Source organism: Gymnogyps californianus, chromosome 1, assembly GCF_018139145.2.
Source record: "Gymnogyps californianus isolate 813 chromosome 1, ASM1813914v2, whole genome shotgun sequence".
Taxonomy (NCBI): domain Eukaryota; kingdom Metazoa; phylum Chordata; class Aves; order Accipitriformes; family Cathartidae; genus Gymnogyps; species Gymnogyps californianus.
The window spans coordinates 19,538,314-19,564,469 of NC_059471.1; the positions used below are offsets into that span (position 1 = coordinate 19,538,314).

At 39.9% G+C, this 26,156-nt stretch overlaps 1 protein-coding gene across 5 annotated transcripts in view; it reads right to left on the reverse strand.

The window, feature by feature from the left end:
* Positions 1-26,156, reverse strand: part of CRYL1 (crystallin lambda 1) — a 61,327-nt gene that overhangs the window by 7,134 nt on the left and 28,037 nt on the right. For 3 of the 5 annotated variants that reach the window (XM_050903244.1, XM_050903235.1, XM_050903269.1), the window contains exons 4-6: positions 24,203-24,364; positions 19,899-20,093; positions 10,183-10,288 (exon numbers count right to left, since the gene is read on the reverse strand). In XM_050903244.1, the coding sequence (XP_050759201.1) occupies positions 10,183-10,288; positions 19,899-20,093; positions 24,203-24,364 (463 nt within the window). The remainder of the gene's footprint in view (positions 1-10,182; positions 10,289-19,898; positions 20,094-24,202; positions 24,365-26,156) is intronic. The other 2 variants (XM_050903261.1, XM_050903253.1) reach the window with 2 other exon arrangements.

The following is a 26,156-nucleotide window of genomic DNA, read 5'->3' on the forward strand; positions in this document are numbered from 1 at the left end:
TGGGGGAGCTGGGCTTGTTCAGCCTGGAGCAGAGATGGCTTTGGGGGGGGGGATCTAACAGCAGCTCCCCAGTGCCTCAAGGGAGGTCATTGAGCAGACAGAGCCAGGCTCTTTACAGGTGTTGCACAGCAGGAGAACAAGAGACAACAGGCACAATTTGAAACAAGAGGTTCAGGCTGGATACTCAAGCACTGGCACAGGTTCCCCACAGAGGTTATGCAGTCTCCATCTCTGGGGGTTTTCAAGACTGGATGAAACCTTGAGCGGCTTGGTCTGACCTTAGAGCTGACCCTGCTGTGAACATCTTAAAAAACATGTGGTCAGAGAACCTGAGAACCAGCTAACTGGTAATAATGGGTAAAATGGCAGTCAAGTAGAGCTTGGCTGAATTAGGGAAAGGTCCAGCTTCCATCAGCTCCAGTAGGAATCTCAAAAAAATTACTGTTGAGGCACTAGAGAGGAACTGGAATGATAAATGCACCAAAAAGAGAAATTGGTCATTTAGCCAGACATATACATCTAGCAGACTTTTTAGTGCTATTAACTACCACAAAATCAAGAAAGGATAAGGCAGCCTTTCCCACTGTACATCAATCAAGAAGTCATGAGCTGCACCACAACAGTAAATGAGCAATGCTTGTCTGGCAGTAAGCAAGCTGACTCAAGTAAGAATGTGATTATCCTGATGAATACCCTAGATCTGAGAAGGGAAGTTCTGGATATCCACTAAAAGCTTGTGACAATCTCCCTTTTCTGAGAACCATAGAGACTGAAGAATTTGCATCCTTAACTCTCTTTTTATTAGCTAATTATCAAAGCAAAGAGGAGAAAGATGCAGAAGACAAAGGCAAGCAGTTACGGTCACCAACTCTTTCATGAAGACTCAGGAGATCATACAGACCGAGAAGCATGAACCTGAACTGCTCATGGTCTTATCCAACCACAAAATGCAGGAAATATAAGTGGGGTGGCCTGACTACCACACAAAAGAATGCAACACAGGTCAAGAGTCATTAAGCAGTCTCTTTCCTGAACAGCTTGTAGACAGTTCCCTGGAATGCAATACTGTGTGATATCAATACAGTAGAAGTCACACCTGTCTAACCCTAAATGGCTGAGGTTCAAAGGTGGAATGAATGAATGGAAACCTGTGACTACTGGCAACTATGAATCATAAACTACAATATTTACACTGCTCAACATGCTTGAAATTGCTGAAGTATAGGTTTTCCAAAAGGCCTCTGAGGTCAGTAAGAGCATGGACAACACTCTTGTTTCTGGACCAAAGACAGAAGAACTTTCAAAGGACAAATGCTCAAGGGAGTATTAAATTTCCTTTAAGAAATTAGCACTCTGAAGTCATGATGACCATCAGATAAACAACTGAAAGGACAGAAAGGGACAACATGTCCATTGCATGAGAGCAACGTGGAGAGATTTGAGAGTATTCAACTCTCTTAAAAAATGGACTAGAAACATTCTCCAACATCAGAAGGAAGGAGATTCTGAGAAAAACAGCAGTCTCGTTAAGTAGCATGAACCTATATTTAGTACCAAGAGTGTGCCAATCAGCGTTTAGTCAGCCTGTTTCCTTGTGTTATCTACCTATGGAGCATATGTGTTCCTAGAACGCACTCTGGCAAGTTCTGGCCTTCTCCAACACAAAAAGGGAGGTCAGCTGGTATATTGGTGCTCTAATTATATGGAAATCTAGTATTCTGCTCAATTTTCTTGATTGACACACAGCCAGAAACCTTCAAATTGCCTAGTGGGCTCCAAAACATCGCTGGCAGGAAGTGAGATTCAGGAAGAGAAGCATTACTGTGGGATGTGGAACAGGCTGTGATATGACTCTCTCTCTTCACTGAGGGAATAAGCAGAGACCATCTGCCTCCATAAACACTCTGGAAAGGACCACTGGTTATCAGGGTTTACTGACCATACCCTGTCATTAGCATAAGTGCTTGCCTGTTACATCTTAACAGCTGGGCTCACAGACTTTGGCACCTGAAGCCAACCCAGATGAACCTACAGGGGATATGCTATCCACATAAGCAATCTTGGGAACCCAAGACAATTCCAGATAAGACTCATGCACCAACCACAAGACGATGATATTTACATTTCACCTTGTTCACATGAGCTTTTTCTTCTAACAGCGAGGAGTCTGAGCAAAAAGTTTGCCCCCACATCATGCAACATCACAGAAAGCTCCCAGATGTAGAAGTAGAAATAACTGAGGCTGAAGAGTGCAGAACTATGTGGACTTGGGTATACCTTGCTAACCCACAGCTGCTGGCAGCAGCTGTTGCCAGCTGGACAATCACAAAATCAAAAATGGCAATTCAGTCAAATACAGCAATTCAGTCAAATGTGGCAATTCAAGCAAATCCGCATGAGCAACTGGCGATAGAAGCAATGGTAAACAGAGCAGCGTCAGTTACCAGTTATTCTGGTGCTTATCCAGCTGACACAGGTCTACGACACCTAGACCAGTGCTGAGTAGTTTGGGTTTGGTACTTTTCCAAAAGTCAAGGGGAACCTCTCAACCACCTGGTAAGCTTGTGTAATAATACCATAGATCTGAGTAGTTTTGATTTTGGTACAGTCAGGAAAAGGTAGAAGAGAAGACTGTGTGCCAGAAATCTTTTTCACAAGCCTCAATCTAAAGAGATAACATTAGTATCTTGGGAAAGCTTTTGGATGTGGTGGATCCATTTACCTGGTGAATGTGAACTCCTGAGCTGGATGGAGATGGCCTTCAAAGCTCACTCAGCCAGCTAGTCCTCGAAATTGAGCTCCTACTGGCAGCTCACCTACAGCTTGAATGAATCGGAACAATTTCTGGGTGGGTGTAGCTCACCAATGCAACAGAGTCATGCCAAATGCAGGTTGGGTAATACAATACACTCACTGCATGCAATGTATGAATGAAAAGAAGCCTTATGCAAAGTCAGCAAAATAGGAAAAGGTAAAAAAACCCACTTACGGGTCTAGAGAAGAGCAGCAGCATTAGTATAGTTGATCTCAACATTGTGGCTGAAATGGCAACATGCAGGCATGTATGCGGCATGCCAAGCAGGGGGTGGACACTGCAAAATCTTTTGAGTCTCAAGTGAGGGAAATACACTAAAAGTTAGAATATACACATGGTCTCACTCAAAGATTAAAAAAATAATGTCAAAATAGCTAACTCAAGATAGCACTCCCAGTATGTCAGTGGAGACTAGTGCAATCTTTAACTTGGTTTCAGTAATCAAGATCAACCCCATGCTGCCAGCTTCAAGAAGGCACTTGAGCAATGGGGAATATTTCTGGAAAAATCACTTTGTTTTCAACTGCAAACTCAAAATTGGCAAATATTTGACTCAAAATTGGCAAATATTTGACTCCAGGCCTTTAGATTTAGGAGTGCTCTGATTCAAAGGTCAGGGTTATTGCAAAGGTGGATGGGAAGAGCACTTGACTGGAGCATAAGGACAAGAAGATGGAAAACAAATATGACAGAATCCCTTTAACTTTAACCCTTGTTGATACTGCCCAGGGAGCAGCTTAAACTGGAAGAATTAGCATCTGTAAACAGTGTGAGACAGGGCAGCACCTAGGAGCTGGAGAAACAGGAAGAACATGGCAAATGGGGCTGTTAAAAACAATCAACATCTCTCCTTGCATCCAGTTGCTGTGCCTACACTGTGCCCCACTATCTCCAGCTAGAGAAAAAGAATGATGCAAGATGCATCTGGGACAGAGAAAGAGGGAAATCAACTCGCAGCACAGGAATGATGATAGCTTCCTCTTGTCTATGTGGTTTGTTGGCTCCCTGTCTAAACCTCCATCTTTCTTGCACACTGACCTCATCAATGTCAGAGGGAAGGGGCTGTGGGAGAAGGCAGATGTTGCAGCAGGCACCCGGGAACCATGAACGCAAAACAGAAATACCTCCAGGGAAGGCAGGAGTTCCCTGAATCTTCCTTCCACCACGTATTTACAACTATGGTGGAGAGTGGAAGAAGAGGAATGAGTAACAAAATGTTCTAAGGGAGCAGTGGATTATAGAGATGATATACAGGATTATAGAGATGAAAAGGGGAATACTCTATCTTCCTTGAAAGTCCCAAACCCACTCAGCATTTCTGACTTGTACAGTATAGTCACAGAAACATGTTATCACAAGCTAGACGAGGGCATTGATTCAAGGCTCTTCAGCTGCCCATATGTATCTAGGAAATGCAAGGCTCTCTATACCACCAACAAAGGAAGAGTAAGCTGCTGCTTGTTTAGCTTCAATGGGAGTCCAGGCAGTTTCCAAAATAGCTAAGGAACTGTCCCACAAGAATCTGTTCACACAACTACACTTTGGGTTTGCAGGTCCTTACCTGAAGGACTTGCACTGGTGTGGTGCAAACATGAGTATCAGTGAAATGCCTCTAGTTGCATCATCAAGATGAACAGGGCATTGATGAAGGAAAAGGAACTCAGGACAGATATTTAGCTTAGAAGCATGCATAAAATGCTTCACTGCCCTGAGAAGACCTCTTCACAAGTGAGGTTCATAAACATAAAGGTGATGGGAATAGTAGGAAAAAAGAATGGAAAACGTGACAGTATAAAATGTAGTATGTTCATGCATTATAGTATGTAAGCATCTTCAAGTATCTTAGCTTTTTGTATGCTAAGTCTCATTGCTTCCTCTTCGTAAGAAAGACAACAGGCATGAGGGCTGAAGGATGCAAGCAAGCAAACTTGGTAAACCAGTCTGGCAAGGACACTACACATGGGGCAAAACAAGGAAGGCACCGAGGTATTTGTGAGAGAAAACAAGAGATGGGAGCAAGTGTTACTGGCAAGGACAGGGAACACGCCAAAGACAGAGGGTGCCTCATGATACTGAGTATTAACTTGATGACTTTGAACCTGATGAGCAGCATAATAAGATACTGTAATGACTGAAAAAGAGTAGGCGAGATGGTCAAGCCACTGATGTAATAGCATCAACAATTTGAAAAGATTGGGGTGGGGTTGATTTTAGCAGGTAAAATCTAAGAAGAGGCTGCACTTGGTAAGACTGAAGATGAGTATGGATGAGAACAGAAAAGAAGGGGCATATTTCAGAAACATGGAGGAATCTGTCATGGTTAGGTTATGTTCAGAGAAAAAAAAAAAAGAGTCCCAACTTCTTTGTTTTGCTGATAGAGGGATTACACTTCTAGACATTACAGCTCCAAGGAAAACTTTCTAAATGTAATCCTATCTTCATCAAGGGTGTGTCTGAACACAGATGCATGCTCTTAGTTAGGGTGTGAATTCACAGGACATTTGCTACTCTGCATTAATTCCCATACAAATTCACTTAGACTGTAGTTGCATGAATACTTTCAACTACCCTAAGACAGTGGTACCACCAAAAAAAGTTTTATTCTCACTGTCCCTGTGTTACCTTCTCAACAGCAATGCACAAATTGTGCAGGACCGCTGTGAGCTGGATCAAGGAATTAAACTGAGTTAATATGAAGCACTTCTTTTGTTATATCAGTTTCAAATCTGGGACGAATTCCTCAGTCTGAGCCACTTGGTGACCATACACATTCTTTTGTTAGCACAAGGGAGAAGAATGCACCAAGATGTGTTCTTTAGGACACATCTATAATGACTTGAGCAATAAAGCATTAAGAATTCCTGTGCAAAGTCACATGCTCCTTTCAGAAGGTGGAGGGAACCACTTTACACCTAAAGGAAATAGAAGGGAACTGGTGCACAACAGCCAGTAAGCTGAAAAATTCACACCTTTGCTTACTGCACACAAACTTTTTCATACAGAAAAGCCCTGCAGCTGCACAGAGGCAAGAGCAGTTCTAGAAAGACTATCGACTGCTTTCTTCAGCCTATTGGGAAGTGAATTGAATGTGTGTAAACATGTATGAAACAACTGGTGGGTTCATGAAAGAAGAGGGGTTTGTATGATTATGTACCATTGTGATATTTCATCTCAGTAGTACCCTCTACAAGTATTCCTGAATTGAGATATTTTATTATCCTAAAACATAACACATGGGTTGGATAGAAATGGAGGCAATCTTCCTTTTCTTAGATTTTACTACCTTAACTCAGACATTCTCACACCTTCTGCTTACTAGCTTGTGCTACAAAAGCTCCTGAACTGGGTTAAACCTCAGTTTGTTCCCTATATGGCAGCATTAAAGCAACGGCCATAGCAATGAAAATAATCTCTGCTTTTGAACCAGCCAGCATGCCTGTCTACAGTAATTGTTAAAAAACATGCCTGGCTATGTTTCAGACAAGAAAAATTTCCTTCCTTTGAACTATGGATGATGATTGTCCCCCTCTTCCCTTTTCATGTTTTGCACTTTTCATACAGCATAATCATTCTGCTCTTATCTCCAAAACCAATTCATCTGGCAGGTGCTTCTAAGAAAAGTAAGCATTCCCGCTTCCAGTAAGAGAAGCACAATTTTGACCATGAAGACTCATTCCTAGCTTACCGGATATTTGCACTTACATTATAGGGACCGTGTATCAGCCCCAATTTCCACACAACTCCTGTAGACACTTGTACGAATACCACAGTGAGTGATAGGTAGAATAGGATCCTGGAATGGTGTTTTTGCAACAAAGATCCTTCAACCTCCCCCATCCAGCTCTTCTGCTAATATTAGCAGTTTAGATCAAGATTAAATTCCAATTACAGCTCACTAAATAACCCACTAATAAAGTAACTGATCTAAGACAGCCAATTGTGAAATATATACGAAGAACTTTTGCTGCAAACATGTAAAACACAGTATATGATAGTCTAGCCTCTGGTTTTACAGATCATTTTTTGCAAGGGCTTAAAAAGGAGCTGACAGTTCAAGAAACAAGAGATTCAGGAGATGCAATCTTACTGAGGCTGGATCATCTTCAGTATATTCACAGATAGCCAGGTACATATACAGGAGGGACACTGTGTCTGCTAACGTAATCCCACGATAAGTGAACAGGTAAAATTACTCTAGTGAAGTCTATTGATGTTCCTTGTAAAAGACTTAACAGCATTTGTTGCGATACTGCCATGGGAAATCATAAGATGACAGACTCAAAAGACAGAGCTTACTGAAACTGAAAATCAACATTAATTTTATTTACTGAAACCAACAATCAACATTATAATATCATGCAATTTGGATGTGCTTTTTTCCCCCCAAAGCGGTTTCCTTCCTGTCTGTTGCAATTCAGTTCTCAAATTGCTCTTGCTGCTTCTGCTCCTTTTAGTGACTTGACGCTGCCATTTTATTCCATGTTCAAGGCTGTTGGCTCACTTCAAAATTCCTAATATTCATGCATGGGTTAACGGATTATCTAAAGTGGCCTGGATAATAGCTTTTGATAGGACCATTTATGAATATGGACGAAAGGACATAAGAATTAACACAGGGGAAATCTGACATTAGCACATAGGAAGTTCATGGGACGATCCTGATGTATGCATACCACAGGGAAAGAAATAACACTGATCTCAGAAGAAAATCATTGGAATAATATTCTTTATTCAAAACCAAACAAAAGTATCACATCACCCTTACAAAAAAAAAAAAAAAAAAAAAAGGAGAGAGACAGACTTCTCCATCTTCCAGGATCTCCCACAAATAACGCTATTTTTCTCTCACATGCTTCCTGCATCCCCAACATCCTTCCTCACTAATTAGCAGAGAGTTTAAGATTGTGGGTAATTAATATCTTACGGCTGTAAAGAAAGGCAGCTGCTGTGAAGCTGGTGAAGCTGCTAGACAGGCTAACAAACAGGATAGAGGGGTTTTCTTATCTCTACCTCCATTTCCCTCCACTGATAAAAACCAGACACTATTAGTACAATGCATCAGAGTGGGTTGTCCTGGGCAATCAAGAGGAGGTCCATACTATTCCATATTATGTGAAGCAATACTGGGCAACCAAAGAGAAGTTGGCACTGGTACAGAACTATGACCATAAGCCATCATGTGTCCTGACATCAGCAATTTTGATTTAAACTGTCTCTGATGAGAGCAACAGCCTGAGTCAGCCTGCCAGCACATAAACAGGAGCAGCTCTAGACTCAGAGACAATGCATCTGCAAGACTGGGAGTGAAGCAATACTTCTCATGATCCAAGTTACTGAACAAGCCGACAAGGTGCTTTTGTGTAAGTGGCCCAGTCTACAAGTGTACTAATTATGTTATTTTACAGTTATTTTTAATTGAGAAGATTATATAATGTTGAAATACCTCTACAGGTATATTTTGGTTTTGTATTTTGCAAGCCCACCACAAGACTACTCTTCCAGTTTATCAGTCTCTTGGATTATATTTCATAATTTTTCTTTCTCTGATCTGGAATACTAAAATTCCTAACAGAAGGTAGCATTAAATCTAGAAGCTGGATAATCTCTGCCATGAATAAGCAACCTACCAGTTGCATATGTTACCTAAAACTGGTTTGAGATGGGAAATTGCAGAAGTGTTTTTGTAACAATGACTACTTCTTGATGAGAGGAAGGAAGCTAAGCTGGATCATGATGGAACATCAAATGCCAGAGGGCACTCCAGGAAGAGCATCAAAACCAACCCAGATGACTTATATGATTCCATTCATCTCAAGTAAACATTGTTTCAGAATTAAGGAGTCTAAAACACGGATTAAAAAAAGGATTCACAAGTATGATTGGATCTCTAAATGGACTAAAAATTTTTTGGTATTAACAAGCATTTTGTTTTGTTTTTATGTTTTAGTAGAGGCAGTTCAGCAAGTTACTCTGACAGAAGACTCTGTGCGTGGACGGTTCCTGCAGAGGATGGCATGGCAGCTTAGTGGAGTGGGGGGCACAAGACTGGACAACCCTGGCCTGCAAGACTCCAGGTAGACTGCTGTGCTTAAGGCTAGTACTACATGCATCTGTTTTATGCAAAGAATGTATATGGTTTATATTGAATGAGTCCAAAAATCACTAGAGAGGACTGGGAACTGCCAGATATCAATAGATCAGAAGAGGGCAACTTTTAGAAAGGTGCCTCTATTTAGAGGATGGATGTTGTTTACCTAATAATGCACAAAAGTAAACACTTTGTGACATTTAATTTACTGATATATAACCAAACTGACAAGCTGAAAGACTCTGGTGGAGGATCCACAATTCTACATTCATGTTAAAATTGCTTAGTCAGCCTTAAGAGACATAAGTTTCTGCCAAGTACCAACCAACAAGTAGACATAAAATAACACTCCTAATTGTGCACTGGTATTTTATGATCTTGGTTTCTTATTTTTATTTTATTATTGTATTATTAGGCATTGCAGCAATGCCTAAAAGATCCAGTAATGGAGCAGGGGCCTACCATGTCAGGGACCGTACAAAACCAGAATAAAGACACAGCCCATAATAAAGAGCTAAAAATGTACTTAGTTGATCTTCACTTCTTGAAGTTTTCATGTTTTGTTAAATTCATTGCTCAAACCTTTGTAACCCTGATCTGTAATTTTTATTTCATTTTATGCAATTCACTTTTTATTTAGCTGGGATTCATGTATACTATTCCAAAAACATCTGAAAAATCTGTCTTTATTATGCAAGACAGATGTTGAACTGTTACTTGACTGCTTTGTCAAGTCAACTTTGTACGCACAGTATTTTGCGGACAGAAGTAATTTTACTTCACTCAGGATCTAAGCCAGCTTAAAGCAAGCTGGCTCCAGCGATATTTACACTGAGCCTTTGCTACAAATTCTGGGGAAGGAAGAGGGAAGAAAAAAAAAAAAAAAGGCACTCATCTACAGAAAGTGAGTTTCTTTTGACACTGGATTATCAGATGAATTTTTTCAATGCTTTTTTTTCCTGACACTCAGACAGTCCTGAATTATGGGTACAGCAATGTTTGCAAAGCACTGGGACAAATCTTGGAAAAAATGAAGTACACAGCTAGTGTTTCAATGATTTGTCATCTTTCATCTGATCACTTAAAATAGGATAATCAATATCCATTTCCTTCCATCCAACCTCAAGTTTCAGATAAATTTTCCTTTTCTTATCATTACAGTAAAGAGAGAGGCGAGTCACAGTTGCAGGAATCCTAACCTGATTTGTTATATAACATTTCCAGAGTCTTGTGCAATGTAAGCCTTCCCTTCATATTCCTATCATTTTAAACTACCTACCTTCTGCATTAAGATGCATGGTTTCCAGAGGTCCAATAAATGCATATCGCATTCCCAATCCATCAGACATCACAAGGTCTAGATCAGTAGGAGATATTAGTCCTTCCTAAGTAGGAAAAGTAGAACAGGAAGGAAGATTTGTGAATGTTTGGTTTTAATGCAAAATTGCCTGCTTTTTGTATATAACTAAAAAAAATTAAAGTAGTAATAAAAACTAAGGCTAGAAATAGCAGTTAGCTTGCAGAGACACAACTGTTTGCCAGAAGTGTCCATCTATTATGCAAGCCTTCCTATGGTTCAGTATAAACACTCATTGACATCTAAGACTGCTGTACTTTATAATTCAAATACACTTTGGTAGTACCTTATTTTTAAATTTATAGATTCATACACTTTTTCATACACTATGTACTATTTGTACACCCTAATTTGCCTGACACTTATTACTTACAATAATTCATGTACTACAACTAAATTGAGCTGTTTATGTTAACCAATACACTTTTTTCTCAGAAACCGAGAATCGGAGAACACAGAGCAAACATGACACTCTTAATAGCACATGACCGCAAGAATTTATACCAAATCCAAGTACTATACTAGCCCTTTTAAATACAGGAGTTTTGGCTAAATCTTACACCTCCCTTCATATTCTCTTAGTTCTGGATTTTTGCGCAGTCACAATTGGCAGAACAGGGGTGCAGCAGTGGGTACTACTCCTGGGGCCACTGGCAAACAAGGCTGGGACCAAACACGCAGGCAATGCAGCTGCCACTCCCTCCCACAAAACTCACCGAACATCCAACCTACCCAGCCTCAACCTGCCCAGGTTCTTGAGTTTATTGCCAGCCTCACGTCTCAGAGCTGGCAGGATACAGAGCATGCAAAATGAAGCATTTCTCCTGTTAAAAGTTGAGCACTGCCGTTCCACCCACACGGTATCATTTACAAGAAAGCCAACGCCCCCATCAGGTTAGGGCAAGCACACAAAGGCTTGTAAAAAAAAAAAAAAAAAGAGTTACAGTTCATTACCTTAACAGATTCACTTGAGAAGAATAATATTTATTATATGAGGTTGTTTTCCACCTACCAGAAAGATATGAATGAACTAAGGCCTGTTCTAACCACTTCCATCAGATAAAGCTTGGTTTCAGGAATCTGTCCTCTTTATTCCCAGAGACATAAAAACATTTTCTTCTGGTTAAGAAGGTGGAAGAGATGCTGAACTGCTTCTAATTTGTCTTCTCACCCTACCTTGAGGTGTTCTCCCTCCTCAGTGCCTCTTTCTCCACAAGCCCCTTTGAGCTGCAGAATACAAGTAGGTATACTCAACTGCTTTTTCTGTCAACTTTCCCTCTCGCAGGGCCCTGGGTGAATGCTCCTTCGCATCACACAGTGATCAGCTAGAGTTATGGGCGTGAGGGCAGCTCTCCTGACCTGTTGTAGACATTGACATCTGAGCTAGACATCTAGACTCTATAATCACTAGGGAGAAAAAAGAAATCAGCATCCTAAAACAGGCATCTAGAATAGGTAAGATGAGTTGTGTCCTAAAAGGGCCTAATTCTCCTCATGGACTGAAAGATGACTAAGGAGCTTGGATGTCAATGTCTACATTGTAGAAATCCCATCTTAAGTGTGTTGAATCCCACCCACAGTGTCTTCCCTGTGTTCATCAACTACATCATCTACTGTTACTTAAAAAGAAAATGATAAGCCAAGGACCAACGTAACTTCTACAGCTGGCCACAGACATCAAGTTTCATTATCTCAGGCTTAAACAGAGCCTTTTGTAAGACTCAACCTCAAGTCTCGATCTGTTAGTAAGCATTGCTCCTATCAAAAATAAGCCTGGCTGAATCCCTGTTGCAGGTGGCTTTTGAACTCTATCTTGAAAAGGAAACGATAACGTAATTATTAAGATCTACCCACCATACATGGAACACACAGCTCTGGTAACTAATTAGACATAAAATGGCAAGGATAAGGAAGCATTATTTTCTTCAACTTAAAAGTAAGGCATAGGCATGGTAAAGTAACTCATCTAGAGGTTGACAAGAAGGTCTGCATGAAGACAGGACTAATGCAAACCTCAGACAGCATTCAGATTACAGACCAGTGTCAGTGTAACTAACACAGGCACTATATGTTCTGTGAAAGTTTTTTCCCCTGACATGGCAACACAGCTTCTCTGAACGACATCAGCAAAGTCAACAAAAGCGCTCTTCTGTTGGGAGTGCTTCATCCAAACAATAAGTTATGCTGGTAAAGCTGTGCTTGATGAGGTTTTGTTTGGTTGTTTTTTTTTTGTTTTTTTTTTTTTGCCTGGTTGACATAGATTTGTGGACAAAAGATTAACCACAAGTTCCAGACAAGCAGTTGAACCCCAGCAGCAGTTAAAAACTGTTAACATAATGTTAAAGAGTTAACGGGCTCTTGAAACACTTCAGAATCATTGCAAATTAATTTTCAAATTAAAAACTGATTTCTTTCTTTTGATACCATAGTCCTCAGCTTCGGTACTGGTACTTGAAGACCAGGTACCCCTCAGAATCATGAGGAGTGCCTTACTCTTGGCCTTTTGACTATAGCTGTAATTTTATGGCTACAGCTGCTAAAAGGCAAAAATTGCTGCTACCACAAGGAAAACATGACAGATCCCTCCAGTTGAGGGATATATTCTATAAATGTGAGCTCAGTTCCTTCTTGTCACATAGACCCTCTTGAAGAAAAGCCTTTTACTTTTTCTCTTCAGAAATGAAAAACACATAAATGAGAAACAAGTCAGACTGTCCTCCCCTAGGGAATAACCCTACTCCCACTTACATTAAGATCATCAATTGGTGGAATGATTCAGCAGGGTGGGTGCAAGGTCAGCAAGGTGTCTTCCACAAGGATCGGTGTTTATGCTAAGAAGTAAACAAGAAGGAGTTCCAACCCAGTTTCATTAACTCTAGGTGTGCAACAATCTTCCCAAGGGGAATTTTCATCCTCTTCATCCTGGGTAACCCTTCTTGTAAGCCTTCCCCTCGAGCATTTGTCAGAGGGAAGAGGAAGTGTGTGAGAGTTCATTAGAAGCTTTCACAGCTACAGAATTAAGATCTTAATTTAAAATAAATTCCACCAAAATCCTCAGTGACCCCAATGGCCAAACTTTAGATCTTAGACTAGCTCAGGATCCTCCAACACTTCTTATGACACCATTTATATACCACAATCTCATCTTCCTGGCAATTTTAATCTCCTGTGATGCCACAGTATTGTCCTAATGCTCCACTGGTATTTTATTAGTGCTTCTCACTATGCAGGGATCCTCTTCTCCTTTCCAAAAACCTGTGGCGGTTCTGCAGTCTCCACCTTTAGGCCATGACCCAACCTGCTTGGTTTTAATCAATATACTTTACATCTATGAGTCACACCCACATTGCAACTTCTGTCACTGACTTGGTTTGTAATCATATTAAATGTGACATGGCCAAAAAAACCCCCAATCTTACTTTTTCTTATACTACCAATTCATCACGTTCTCCTGCTCACTCCAGTCTGTCTATAGAGTTATTCTGGACTCCACTCCCTCCCGGACCACATACTTTTGTCTCCAAATTTGCCACTTCATCCTCTGTATCTCCCAAATCCAGTATTTTTTTTTCTGATTGTCACTAATATATGCATTCTCTCTCAGCAGCAATTGCTACACCCTTCTCTTCACTATCACTTTAATCAAGTCACTTTGATCCACGCCCTGATGAGATCTCTTTCCAGTCCTGTCATTTTGGGCATATGACTTTTCTCCTAGATCCCTCTACCAGCTCCATCTCTTTCCATTTCATCATGTTTGAGAAACTTATTGTCCTACATACTTCACACCTCCTTACTTTGCTGGCCTTTATCTTCCTTATTCCATGGCACCCTCACTCACCTCACCGTGTAAGAAACGGTTAGTATCAACACTATTTTTCTCCCTGGCCCTTTAAACTTCCTTTTATGATATCCTCCTTTTATGGGGCACTGTAACTAGATGTTTAAGCCTCCACCTTATCTTTGATCTTTTGGAAAGGGCCTCTGGATAACACTAGAATACAATTATTAATAATAAGGAATTTGGAATTAAAAAAGTCTTGCCAGCATTTAAGGACTACCAAGCTAGTCACCTGAGAAGGGAGAGGTACATAAACTAGGGACTGAAGCCAATGCACCTGATTGCTGTGAAAATGAACTAAAATGGACACACAGCCAAACCATTACTTTATTTTCTGAAAGATTAACAAAAATGGCAGGGCTGCCCATTCCTTCTTGTCTTTTACAATGAGTATAACCTAAAAGAAAACCCACTTTTAAAGAAAAAATACATTAAGACATACATTAAGTATCAAAAGCTTAAACAGAGGAAAATACAGACTCTAAAGACATTTATCATACAATCCATCACGCAAAATAGTTTTAGCAGGTTCTTAAAAGCAGCTGAAACTCCTAAACCAGATCAAGGCTGAAAAACTGTCATGTTCTCCTCACTATCTCTGCTGCTGTATTTCATGACCTCCTTGCAAATTCCAGGTGATGCTTACAAAAATATTTCACCAAGATAAGCTTCCACTCAGTAATCCACAGTAAAAGGACAGTCCTAGACGTTCAGAGTAAGGTTTGAGACTTCTGATCTAAAGCACTGGTGAAACTGTTTGGTTGTTATTTTCTGGATGAAGTCAACCAAAACTTTACCTCCAGAACAAGACAAAGTCAAGCTATTTAACTAACACTCTTCTGCAACATAATCCCAAGCTACTGTAGAATGTATTGGTACTGGTAAAAGTACAAACGTAATAGTATCAGCAGTGCACAGGGTGCTTCCCAGGCAAATAAAGGCAGTAAGTCTCTGCTCCAAGGAGTTATGAACAAAATCAGATACACCAGTGACCACTGTCAATGGAGGCATGAGAAAGTAAATAAATGGTAACAGGGAATAACAAAGAAAGCTGTTTGAGATATTTTTCCTATTACCGGCTACACATTATTCTAATGGTTCCAAACTTATAATATCAAAATTTAGGGTTGAGAAGAGAGGAATAAGGATCTTCAACCTCAACATCTCACAGTATGTCTTTTACTCTCATCATAATCAGCTTTGCAACACTTCTACCAGATGCCTAAGAATTAAAAACATAAATAAGAAACCTACAAGAACGTCAATTTCACATATGCTATGTGGTCCTATAGAAAGTTCTCAGATACATGACCTTAGAGACAGACTGGAGTGTTTCCAGTATCTGCATTTTCATGGAATAAATGTGGAGCATGGGGAGACAGATATAACTAATGCAAAAAGTTCCTGCCACAAACATCTGCATTGCCCAAGTGCTCATGACTTGCAAGTCAAAACAATGTTCAAAAAGACATCTTGTCACACAAAAGACTAACTCGGATCCAAAACAAAACATCTCGTTGTAGCACTCTTGCCTTAAAGGGGAGCACTTGGCTTGAATTCCTTCTTTTAGGCCCATAAATGAATCTATGGTCTTCACTTCTAAGTTCTTGTAAAGTCAAACTTCTGCATACTTAAATCCATGTTCCTAATTATCCACATGGCCAAAGTTCTCAGCACCCAACTGTATGTCTCCAAATGAGTTTTCATTCTCCTACTTTCCTACAAATCGGGATCTCAACCTTCAGGCCTCCTAATTTTTCACCACCATAACTCCATACATCCCACTCCCACATCTGGCTCAGTCCTGCATTCACAGCATTCATTTTGTGTCCAGCTTCAAAATCCCAGCCTCTCTGGGTACGCTCCTGGGGACCCCAGCACCTTTGGCACAGACAAACTGTATCCCAATATCCAGGTTTCTCCTTGCTACTTTCATCACTTTTCCTTGAATTATGCTTCTCTCTCTGCTCCAGCATCCATGCCCACATGCAATTTGAGTACCATGGGGAGTCTGAGCATGAACACAATCTGCTGGCAGGGCCTTACCCCAGATTTCTGGCTGTGTTACAGCCTCTCCTACTCTTGGACCCACATGGCAGAAGTTGGTGAGCCCCGCGCATCATCCAGCAAGCAGCTATATTTACCACAATGCTTTCTATACAGCCCCACGTTCATGTTCATGCTCTGTATCAGAGCCCTTCTCCCATTGTATCATCCCTGTCCCGTGCCTCACCCATCACACATCCCAACACAGCACTGCTGAAGAAAAGAGAGGGACTGGCAGGTCATCAATTGCCAAGCTACATTTGGGGACTAAAATGTATCCTGCAAGCTGCTCAGTCCATTTGTGACAAAGTTTTCCAGATAAATGTTGTTAGTACAGCTGTACCTGCATGCCTGTCCTACCACCAATGTCTTTTAACAGTACATAAATACTTCTACCGGAGAAGCTTCCACTAGTTTCTTGAATGAACTAGTTCAACTGACCAAAAAAACCAAACCCCAAGTCCTCCAAAACCAAAACCAACAACAACAACAAAGATACAAAAAAAGACGACTGTTTTGGTCCATGCAAAGGGTGTCTGAATTTGGACTTTGATAAAAGCATACATGCACATTTGTGCATGTGTAAGATCACTCCCCTGCCATTACTATAAATATTTCTGAGGGGAGACACAGATGAGAAACTTTCAAGCTTGCATCTCAGCAAAGTCCTCAAAAAAACAGATAGTTGTTTACATAAAGGGACTGATTTAAGATCATTTCAAGTGGCTTCAAAACACCTGGAGACTGCTGCTATGTTTCTCTCCTAGTCCATACATAGCATTTATATCTGGAATATTTATGTCCTTGTTATGTGGCAAGGAACTGATACGCTGCAGTGCAAATACAACAGTCCTCCAGCAACATCACAGATTTTTCTCAAGCACTCACCATGTTAAAATTAAAGGAAACTTATAACAGAAATACAAGCACTGATCAGTTTATGAAATGTGTAGGCATCCAAAGATACTTGTTCAGACTTTACAACCACTAATAAAACAAGTAAGCTTGAAATTATGTTTTATGGTTCTGTCTCATTGTGTTTTTACAATAATCAAAAGCAGTATACAATTATTAGCATCAAAATACCACAGTCTTCATAAGTAATTTCATAAGAATGGCTGTGTTCTGCATCCAAGCTGACTTGGATTGCCTCATCCAATACATACAATTTATGTATTGAACTACAAAAGGATTAATAGTGTGGTCATTTTGGACAAGAATGCTTTATTAATATGCCCCTCCTGCTAATATTCATAGTTTATCTTCCACCCCCAGTGCTTCTTAGGGTAATGAAAACTTTTGTTATCAGAAGGAATCAATGTGAGTAAAACTTGATTTGTAGGAGTCTTTCAAAGACTGAGGGGGGGAAGCTGACATTTTCAGTATTTTAACCCTCAACAATAAGGACTGAAAAATGACTTAAAAATCAGAAGCAAGAGGTATTTTTCCCCACTTTGAAAGTGGAGAACACCAAAAGAACATGATTTGCGATAAAATTGACTAAGTTGGCAGCACAACAGTAGAAACAGAAACTGCCTCAGCCCTGCAGCTCTCGCTTATCTACAGTGATTCTCCTCCCATCAAAGGCAGTGTGTAGCCTGAAGTCACACAGCTGAAACTATACACCTTTGATAGCTGCTATTTGTCCAGGCTTTTGGAATGGAAATACAGCCATCAAAGTTGTTACAGTTTAAATGTGTATTTGCCTGAAACGCAATAAAATTATACCAAAACAGAACAACTTGGAAACTTCGATGATGCACAACAGAAACAACTTTCATTATCTGTCAGTGCTTCAAGCACTATTTTGTTACTATTCACATACCACCACCCACACAAAAGTATCCATACAGGTTCATACTAACGGTTCACCTCAAATCAGTATCTCTTTTCCAACAGTAGCCCATGAAGTGTTCTTACACTCTTTCCATAACCAAAGACCAAACAGAGTGATACTATCAATGATATGTACAGTCTCAGCTCCCACCAGTCCAGTCTTTGAGACTTCGACAGCTGGAGGTTGCTTCTCTGCACAATCTTCCTCTAACATGAACGTGTCTAAATGTTCCCTGAACACATTCAGATTTTTAGCATCCTAGGTTTCTATGGCAGCAACTTCCACAATTCAGTTTATGCCTCTCAGAGATATGAAAGAATCCTACTAGATTTTTGAGGCATGACTTCCCTGGATACCTGTGCTGACCAAGGGTATTGTATCAATATGCCCACACGTTATCAGGCCTACTGGTCCACAGCTTCCCAACGACTCTTTGAACTCTTTTAAAAGAACTAAGGTGTAAGTCCTAACTTCCATTTCTGCAGTATTATGCCAGTTGCTGTGTAGAAAGGTGCTTAAATCAGTATTTCATCAACTTCATATTTGAGTTTTCGGATTCTCAAATAAGTTCCATTTCTCCTTCATAGTCTGCTATTACTCATTTACTCTTTCCTCCTCCAAAAATCTTGTTCTTAGCATAACTTGTTCTACTTCTACATCAGATCCCTTCCTTTCAAGGAAAGGTTACAGTGTGGGAACCTCCTTAACAGTGAACACTGCAGTTCAGCTAGCTTTTTCCCCATGAACTAACCTTCCTTGTTCACATTTTTTAGTAGGCGTTTTTACATTTTTATTCTCAAAAATCTTTTTTTCCACCAGTGTTATTACAGTTTCAAGAATAATTTAGAGGTTACTATCCTCTCTATCCTGTGTCTTTCAACACGACTACAGCTTTCTCAAGGGGTTTTTCTTATCATATACTTAAGACTTTGTAGTAACCTTTTTAATAACAGAAACCTTTTTTTTTAATTTAAAGAAACATCTCCAGTAGAAGATCAGTTCCTTCCTAACAACATTGGTTTTACTTACTATTATTCACCACCTCCTTTATATTGTTGTATTGTGTTGCTAGTGGAAGCTAACTACAGGTAAACAAAATCAGTTCAGCAACTATGTTTAGATACTGCTTTGGAAAAAGAGTTGTTTTATTTACAATATGTTAATATTACCTTAGTTTTAAGATTTTTACCTACATTTGTGTGCATGGTTGTTTTAAACAGCTTGAAAAATGAAAACACTCTCTGTGACAAAAAAGCAAGCCCTACTCAAGCCCAATTGAATCTCTTCTCAACAGAATAGCAATAGACTCATAATTCAGCTCTTCCTGATGAAAGATCAGACTTTGCAGCACAGAAAAAGTAACTGGGAAAAGCTGAAGGGGCACAAACAAATGATTCTCAGCTAGAAGTCTGAATGGGCAGGAGGAGGAGAAATCTGTCTTTACCTACAAGTATCAAATAACTGCTGAACCTATGAGTGCAATTCCTGAAAGGCCAAAGAGAAAACCATTTAAAATATTATTTTCATAACCACTGTACAGTAGGCCAGCAACATTCAGAAAATAACAGGAAATGAGACAACCTAGTAAAAAGAAAAATCAGTATTTTTATTTCTGTGCTTTTAAGATTGTTCCTTTTGGTTGTCCTGAAAATGACAGTATTCCAAAAAGAAAGCAGGATAAAGGCTAGTTGTTATGATCATATCACTTGTTTTTGTCAGTCTTCGCTATTTATAACTGACGTCACTTCTTACTGTTTTAAATTTACACATTAATATATATTTCATGTTCATAAGGGACAGTTCAAAGATGACACAAATTTATAGGAAATTTAAATATACAATCTTGCTTGTCACATGTACAAAACTGGCAGTGTGTGTGTGTGTAGAAATCGGAAAAAAAAAATATATACATACACCCACAAGTCTCCAGGCTTCACTTATCACTGCATACTGGAGCCGATTCAGAACAAATCCCTCAATTTCTCTGTTTAGTTTGACAGGAGATTGACCAATCTTCTTCATCAGGGCGTATGTTCTCTCTGTAGTAGAAGGATCTGTTTCTGGATGAGGAACAATTTCAACCAATGGCACAAAGTAAGGTGGATTTACCTCAAGAAGAAACACAAAAGAAGAAGGTCAACTATCAACAGATTAACAGAACAAGTTAATATAAAGCTTCTTTATAGCTTGCTACTAGCATGGATATTTTCCAGTGAACACAGTAAGCCTGATCTTCAGACCCTGAAAGACTTCACCAATCCAATAAAAGCTGGTGTATTAATTCAAATTAAAAAAATAATTAATCTTGCATTAGATCTATCTCTGTTTAACCCCAGCAAAGTTCATGAAGCTACACTAAATATGAAAGCACTGAAACAGTACCAGAAGACTTTATACTGACTTGAGTAACATGTTTTCTCAATATTCAGCCTGCTTGTTGTTGTAAGACATATGGTCACCACCTGTCTTTCCAAATGAAGTAAGGCATCTTCTTGTAGATATTCAGGAACTTTATAACAAAATTATTGCTAAACACCACCTGTAAGATGCAACACTTGATAAGCTGCTACTGGCCCAAGCCTGTAAATATATGCTAAACACAGTAACAAGATATCACATAAAACATACCTCGAAAAGGCTGCAGAACGGGTTACCTTCAAACACTATACCTACTTTAAAAAAAATTACCTCTCCCTGACTTCCCAAATATAATTTCTCATCAAGTCAAGACCTTTGTGTAACGTATTTGTGAAGTAATAAACAAAAAAGTCTAAAGAACATCCTAGAAACAGCTAAAAGTTCTTCAGGTCATAGCATTACAGGCAGTAACACTGCCTGCACGCTCTTTCCAAAAGCAACAGTCCTTCAGCCATATTCTTAAGGTGTTAAACTCAGCTCTTGGTCTAGTTTCCAGACAATAGAAGGAGCTAACATACCATAAATTACTACCAGAAATAACACTGATGTTTCAAGGATGGTAATTAAGTACTGATTCTTTTACCATGCTCCCTTATAGTCAACTGCTCTTAACTGTGCTCATGTAAATGCAAGTACAGGATTTAGTCACAGCAACATGCAAGCAGTCCTTCCTCTCTGCATGTTCTTTCTTTTCAGTACTTACACAGTTCCCTTTACTGTAGGGTCTGACCAATGCATAATCTGGTGTAGGTTACATCTGCTCTAACTACTGATGTAACACAATTCATTCCCTTTAAAGTGCCTTGTGTTCCAACATAACCTTTCTCACATCAGTCTCTTTGGCAGCACCACCGCCAACACTGAGAACAGCATGATGGACACCATCACAGGTGTGGTGCCAAGCAATTCAGCAAGACCCAAAACACTGCAAGCACCAAGAAGTTCTCTGAAGGCTTTTCTAACCCTTAAGTATATCACAGGTTCCAATCAGGAAGAGGACAAGTTAATTGTTGAAAGAGACTGAGGCTATTATAAATTTCTTCCAAGATTAGTGTTGACAGTCATCTTACTGAAATATTCTATTTCATGAGCTTGGCACGGGGAGTATACGGGTGTGTTCATGAGCACACTGAGAAGACGTAGGAAGACAATTTTTTAGGAGTGAGATAATAGATGCTGGTAAAAATTAAAAGTGGTAAAATGTATACGAAATTGGGGGTGAGGGAAGGTTTCTAAAAATGAGAAGGGGAATGCAAAGCCTTTCTTCAGGGAGCAGAAGAGCTTACCTTAGCCTGACAAAATGAAAGCTAAGAAAGGATATGACAAGTAAACATAGAGAAAGAATTAAGCTACACAAAGCTGCCAACAAACATCAAATTAATTTTAATGGACTGTTAACAAGATTGGAACAAAAATTAGAAGACACAAACAACTTCCAACAGGAGTAGTGGAGTTAAAAAGCAAAACCTAACAGCTAGAGCTTAATACATTTTTAAGGTGATTTGATTACATGGTTTCCTGTACAGCAAGGGACTTCACTCAATGGCACACAGCCTCCTCTAGCTCCGTATTTCTAACTGTGTGACCTAGCAGGTGTATACAGTACATGAGAAATGAACTGCTCTGCAGAAGACCTCTACCAATACACTGCCTGAAACTGCTTGCAGAGAACAGCTGTACCTACAAGTATTGAGTGCATTTCTATCATACGGCTGTGCTATGGGATTTCATTTATTTCTTCTAATTACTGAACCTATTGCTATGTTAAGCAAAGGAATGAGCTCCTTCTGCCCTTTGGGCATTTAACTTCATTTCTCCTCAACATGCTCACTTGTGCCAGAGGCTTTACAACTTTAGCTTTTAATTTTTCTGGTATATCAAATTCCACGCTTCTTGTTTTCACAGTGTCTTCCAGAGCTGCTTGCTTCCTGCAGCCACCATTCCCCAAGTCCTGCTGTCATGTTCAAGATGTTAGTAAGGCCATGGTCAAAAAAACCTCACCAAAAGCCAACAACTACTACAAAGCAAGCATGTTTCCTGATACAACAGATACAGAAAGGCCCCTGGAAGAGTACGCTGGCTCACAGCTTCTCCAGTACACTCCCTTTTGAGTGAAGCTGAGATTACTAAGAAAATGGTCTCAGTTGGACTGCAAAGCCATTTCAGAATTAGACATTTTAACGCACTCCAGAGTATTTGCTTTGGAAAATACATATAACCTTACAACAGCAAACTAGAAAACATTTATGCAGGGACTAGCTACCCTTCCAGATCTCATAAAGCCTGGTTTCAGAAGTGGCTCCTATAAAGACTGAAGCTCAGACTAAACAAGTCAACTGGTACAGACCAACAGTAAGAAAGAGTAATGTAAAATCAAAGACTGACAGTCAGAGAGTAGGCAGAAGCCCAGGAATTGGTTAAAACAAACAAACAAACAAAACATAGCTATAGTTACTTAATACAAAAGTCTAGAAGAGACATTATCTCTTCTCTTGCACTACAGAAGGTTACAACCCTGGAAATATGAGATAAGGAACTACTGAATTTTAGACTGGAGAAAGGCTAAACCTAGGCAGAGATACATCAAAGTTTGACTTTTCCCCCTCCCCTCATTAAAAGCAGCTGAAAACTAATTATACAGAAAGAAACCAATCCGTTTGTTCCTTTTCCTTCCCAGCCACCACAAGGCACAATGATAGTGGTGGAGGGGTGTCAGAAAGGGACTGACCAAATGCTTTGACACTGCAGCATTAGGCTACAGGTAGCTGTAGAGACATTACAGTAAAGCAGTGCTGTATTTTTGTGTTCACACTGCCACTCTTGAGCATGCCCAGGGAACTGACATATACTTTACACCCTGAGGGACGCCCTGGAGAGACAACATGTAGTCACCAATTTGCAGACAGCAGAGCAATACCTTTCTCCAGATACTGCAAACCTTCATAACAACAGTCCTCTTAACTGATCTGTCAAACACCAGACTAACATCAGGCTAACAAATTCATTAGCTGTTGAGTAGTGGAAAACAGAAGCAGTAAGAATCCCAGTGAGCAAGACAAAATGCTCTTCCGTGCTGAGGAGAGATGTGATAAACTGCTGACTGGCAGCCTCACGTAGACCTCTACAGAGGCTCACAAGCGCCCTTCAGCATTTTGAGGTTCTGTTGTCACCTCTAGTCATGCTATTTCTGCATCCCTGCCCTGTCCCAGCTGGTCACAAAGCATGCAAATTCAGGTCCAAGTACAATTTGTTCCATTTCATCCACCTGCTTTTCCTCTTCACATATACTGCTTCTGCATCAAAAGTCTGAAGAAACCAGAGTCAAAAGCTTCCATCTTTCATCGACATTACCTGACAAGCACATGCAGCTCACTGTCTGGATCCTTACTGTTACCCAACAGCAGCTGAAAAAGGATACTAGAAAAGACTAATGATGCCACAAGAAGAAAGTAGGGAATTTTATAGGTTTGTCTTCAAAACACAGAATTCCTACATTTTGAGAGCCAGTAGTTTGAGTAACACACAACAATATGAGCACAACAGCTTACACAGAACGTATCTTGAGCCAACAGTATGAAACATGCATACATCCTCTCAATTTAGTAGATGATGCTGCTGCTCACAGAATGACCAAACTAAAGCTTTTCTGATAAGTCAGGCCCCTGCACACTAACGATAGCACACAAGCACTCCAAATATCCTTCTATATCTCTCAGTCTGCAGGGAAGAGTTTGGGATGCAGTTTAGTTAAACACCTGTACTACTACTACCACAAAACCAAAACATGTCACCATACTTACAGGATGTGACACAATACACTGCTTAACATGTTTAAGGCCAGTGAACAATTTGCTGGGTAAGAGACAAGAGGTCGAGCTGCTCAAGATAACATTGTCACCAACAATAAGATCTAACTGACCGAAAATCTTCTTTTTCAGTTCCAGGTTCTCCGGAGTACATTCCTGGAATAAAAACAAAAATCAGTATTAGAAGTCTTCTAGTTCAATAGTACTTATCCATATATTTCAGACTTCACTGATCCCACCTTGAAACCTAGGAATTCAGCACAAACCATCTATTTTAATCAGTCTAGATATACCAGCAAGCCATAACACAAAAATGCCTTCCCACATATAAAGAAATGGAAAGCCCAAGAGTTTCTCTATAGCAGAAGATGGACCACAACACATCGCAGGAGATTTAAGAGAAAACAATTCTGCTTTGTCTAAAATATAGACTTTTCCTCACGCACAGAATAAGACCTGGTCTCCATTTTTTTAAGAGAATCTCACATGACAGAAGTCAGTATTCTCTCTCAGACAAGATGGAAATTAATAGGTGTAACTCAAAAGAAGACAAACTTACAATCTCCAGAACTATGGCAGATAATTCCAAGGTACAGTTCTGGAATCTGCACTGAAACACCTCTCAGTGACCCTCACACTTACAAAGCTTAAATATTTCCATTCATTTCAACTCTGAGAAAAATTTCTGAAGTAGAATGCAAGCTATCAGAACTTCTCCCAAAGATATTGAGCATGTTCCGCTCTGCAGTATTGTGTGAAATTTCCCATGTATGAGCCAAGAGCCACAATCTACAGACACTAGAATTTCAAAGTTATCCCCAGGAGCTGCCTGAAGGAGAGCATGCAAGTCCACCAGTCTGGGAGCAATGAGGACATGGGAGAATAACTACAGTGGACCCCACAATCAACAGGAAAGACTTCAGTCTATGAGAAAGAAACAGGGGAACAAAGCCAGCTTGTTTTCTGGAAGGGTTTAAAAAAATCCAAACAGCATCCCAAACTTGCAAAACCTCAGCTTTCCCCTTAAAACACACAGCAAATACCTGCTGTTTTCCAACTCCAACCTTCTCCCACCTGTCAGTACAATCTGGCCTTCCTGTTATGCTGAACTGCACATCAGGGTAGGGAAAAAGGCTATACACTTAATATAATCCAAAATTTACATTTGATACCTGCAGCTTCAGATAGACTCCATGGCAGGAATGCCCAGGGCCAGAGTTTTTAACCCAGTAAATGGGTTAAAAGTAATCTGAACTTTTAAAAAATAAGCAAGTTGCATGGAACAGTACTTAAAGTTCCATGATGCAGAAGAGATAAATGGGGTCATTTAAGAACTCCAGATAAAGCCCAAAGTAACAGAAGGCCTTATCAAAACAAAATGATACTCTGCTTATAATTCCAGGATCCCTGCTTGTTGGTTAAGTTTAAATAGTTTCTTTTAGTAAAGCCAAAGATGAAGAGAACTCAGATACTGTTCAAGCTAATAAAAGAGTTGCTCTGAATAGGTTTATTGTGAACTTGAAACTCTAAGCCTCCTCTCACATCAGATGATAATCAAAAAGGCAAACTCAAATCTCCTGGAAACTTAAACCTACCACAGTTATGTAAGGTTTCTGAATGGGCCATTTGCTTGAAGTTTCTTGTATAGTGTCACAATTGTATTCAGATTGTTGGACCACTGCAATAAAGTTTCTGTCCTCATCAAGCATGCAATTATTTTCTCAGAGACACCAATTCCCTGAAGAACAGGGGGAAAATTAAGCTCTAAACAATCCATTAAGCAGGAACCTCACTTGCTGTCAATTATGGAGCCTGGAGAGGTCTGAAGCTATTCTGTTTACCCTGAGAAAGACAAGATCAAACAGTCAGCAGATAAGATATGGTTTTAAAGCTGCCACAGTCTCTCTCAGAGAATCAGTGCAAAAAGGTTAGCATACACCTCTACGCA